The sequence below is a fragment of the Sinocyclocheilus anshuiensis genome, unplaced genomic scaffold, assembly GCF_001515605.1.
Source record: "Sinocyclocheilus anshuiensis isolate Anshui unplaced genomic scaffold, SAMN03320099.WGS_v1.1 scaffold2272, whole genome shotgun sequence".
Lineage (NCBI taxonomy): Eukaryota > Metazoa > Chordata > Actinopteri > Cypriniformes > Cyprinidae > Sinocyclocheilus > Sinocyclocheilus anshuiensis.
The window spans coordinates 99,104-101,035 of record NW_015544256.1 but is presented as its reverse complement, the minus strand read 5'-3'; the positions used below and the strand labels follow the sequence as shown (position 1 = coordinate 101,035).

Below are 1,932 nucleotides of genomic sequence, written 5' to 3'. Positions count from 1 at the left end.
TTCAGTAGATACTATGGAAAATGAGTTATGGAACCGTGTCAGATGTTTCAGTATCGGTATCAAAATATAGATATTTATGATAACACTACCATGTAGTTTGTTTCTCCAAACTTTGAGTCCATAAATTACGCTGAGCTCCCTCGCTGTCTCAGCTCTTCAAAACCTGCTGCAGCGGCGGCTTTTCCCGCTTCAGATATCAGGGCTGTTATTGGTCCCTTCACGATCGGATATCTTTGGCTACTGAAGTGCCATCAAAGGTTTGAATATTAATTCAAATTGTGGGTGTACTGAGTAACGAACTATGATTTAAAAATAACGAAGTCGATTATTTTGCTTAATTTGTACTTAAGTACAAGTAAAAGTACAGCTTTAAAAATATACTCAAAAAAGTACAAGTACCCAAAAAAACCTACTTAATTACAGTAACGTGAGTAGTTGTAATTCATTACCTCCACCACTGCTCATGTGGCATGACAAAAGATGAAAGCAGGAAGATCCAGACCTACAGGAGTAACTATTACTAACTATTGAAGGGTAAGATCCTCAGAGAGTCAGGACTACTGAAGAATGGGAAGAGTGTGTGAGTGAAGGTGGTTTTGAATGTGTGCAGATGTGTGTTAGTTACAGGATCAGAGAATGACACCTTTCCTCTGTCATAGTCCAGATTCACTCTCACACGATCAAGCTGCTGTTGAACACGAAAACCAGAACGCAAAGACCGTCCATACTGATACACACTCCAGACATCATTGTTAAAACAATCACGTCCCTTCCTGGGGTTTGATGCTGTAGTTACTCCAACAGTCCAGGCTGAACACTCTTTAAGCTCTACATCCCAGCAGTGTGTTCCTGAGTTAAAACCCTCTGAACCCAGAACACAGGGAAACTCATCAAATCTCTCTGGATTATCAAGAATAGTTTGATTGTTCCTGCTGTATCTCACACTGGTCAGATCATCAGACAGGACGAGACGTGGATGAGCCGTGTTATATCTGTCAAAAATAAAAAATCGCAATTAGATATTTTCCCCCAAATCACACAGCCCTAATTCTGATCAATAAAAATCTTCTACAATCCCTAAGATCCTCACAGAGGAAGAACAACTGAAGACAGGAAAGTGTGTGTGCGTGAATGTGGTTGTGAATGTGTGTAGATGTGTGTTAGTTACAGGATCAGAGAATGACACTGTTCCTCCGTCATAGTCCAGATTCACTCTCACACGATCAAGATGCTGTTCAACACCAAAACCAGAACCTGGAGACCATCCGTGCCACACACTCCAGACACCAGTGTTAAAGAAACCCCGTCCCTTCCTCTGGTTTGATGCTGTAGTTACTCCAAGACTCCAGCATTTACTCTGTTTAAGCTCCACATCCCAGCAGTGTGTTCCTGAGTTAAACCCCTCTGAACCCAGAACACAGTGACACAAGTCAAATCTCTCTGGATTATCAGGAACAGGTTGATTGTTGAAGCTGTCTCTCACACTGGTCAGATCATCAGACAGAACGAGACATCGATGAGCCGTGTTTGGATCCAGAATCACAGGAGCTGATGAGACACAATCAACAGATGCTGTTATTCTGATGTTCATATAACATACCTGCCAATATTTGGGTCCCAAAAAACGGGTGCCGGGGGGGAGGGGGCAAAAGTATCAATTATTATATTAATTTATTATATTCATTTAAACAATTATTATCAAACAATTATTTAAACTGCGTGTTTTCTGCATAAAAATAAGGGTCGTTTTTGGCTTTGGTCTAAACAGCAGAAGGGCTTATTGAAAAATGCAAATTCATTCTCTCTTCATTCTTTTGCTTTTCGCCAGGAATATAGCCATTTTCCCGATAACCACTGTAAAGCAGCGCAGCATCTGATTTTGCAACCTGCAGCGCTCATATTTAATCAATTAAACCATAGCCTTTTGAAGTG

General features: G+C 40.8%; 1 protein-coding gene across 1 annotated transcript in view; it reads right to left on the bottom strand.

Annotated features, from left to right (window-relative positions):
• Nucleotides 1-1,123: 1,123 nt before the first annotated feature.
• LOC107697989 (E3 ubiquitin-protein ligase TRIM17-like) overlaps nucleotides 1,124-1,932 on the bottom strand; it is a 12,959-nt gene continuing 12,150 nt past the window's right edge. Inside the window, exon 4 of the mRNA XM_016498897.1 lies at nucleotides 1,124-1,548. Within this exon, the coding sequence (XP_016354383.1) occupies nucleotides 1,540-1,548 (9 nt within the window). The 3' untranslated portion in view covers nucleotides 1,124-1,539. The remainder of the gene's footprint in view (nucleotides 1,549-1,932) is intronic.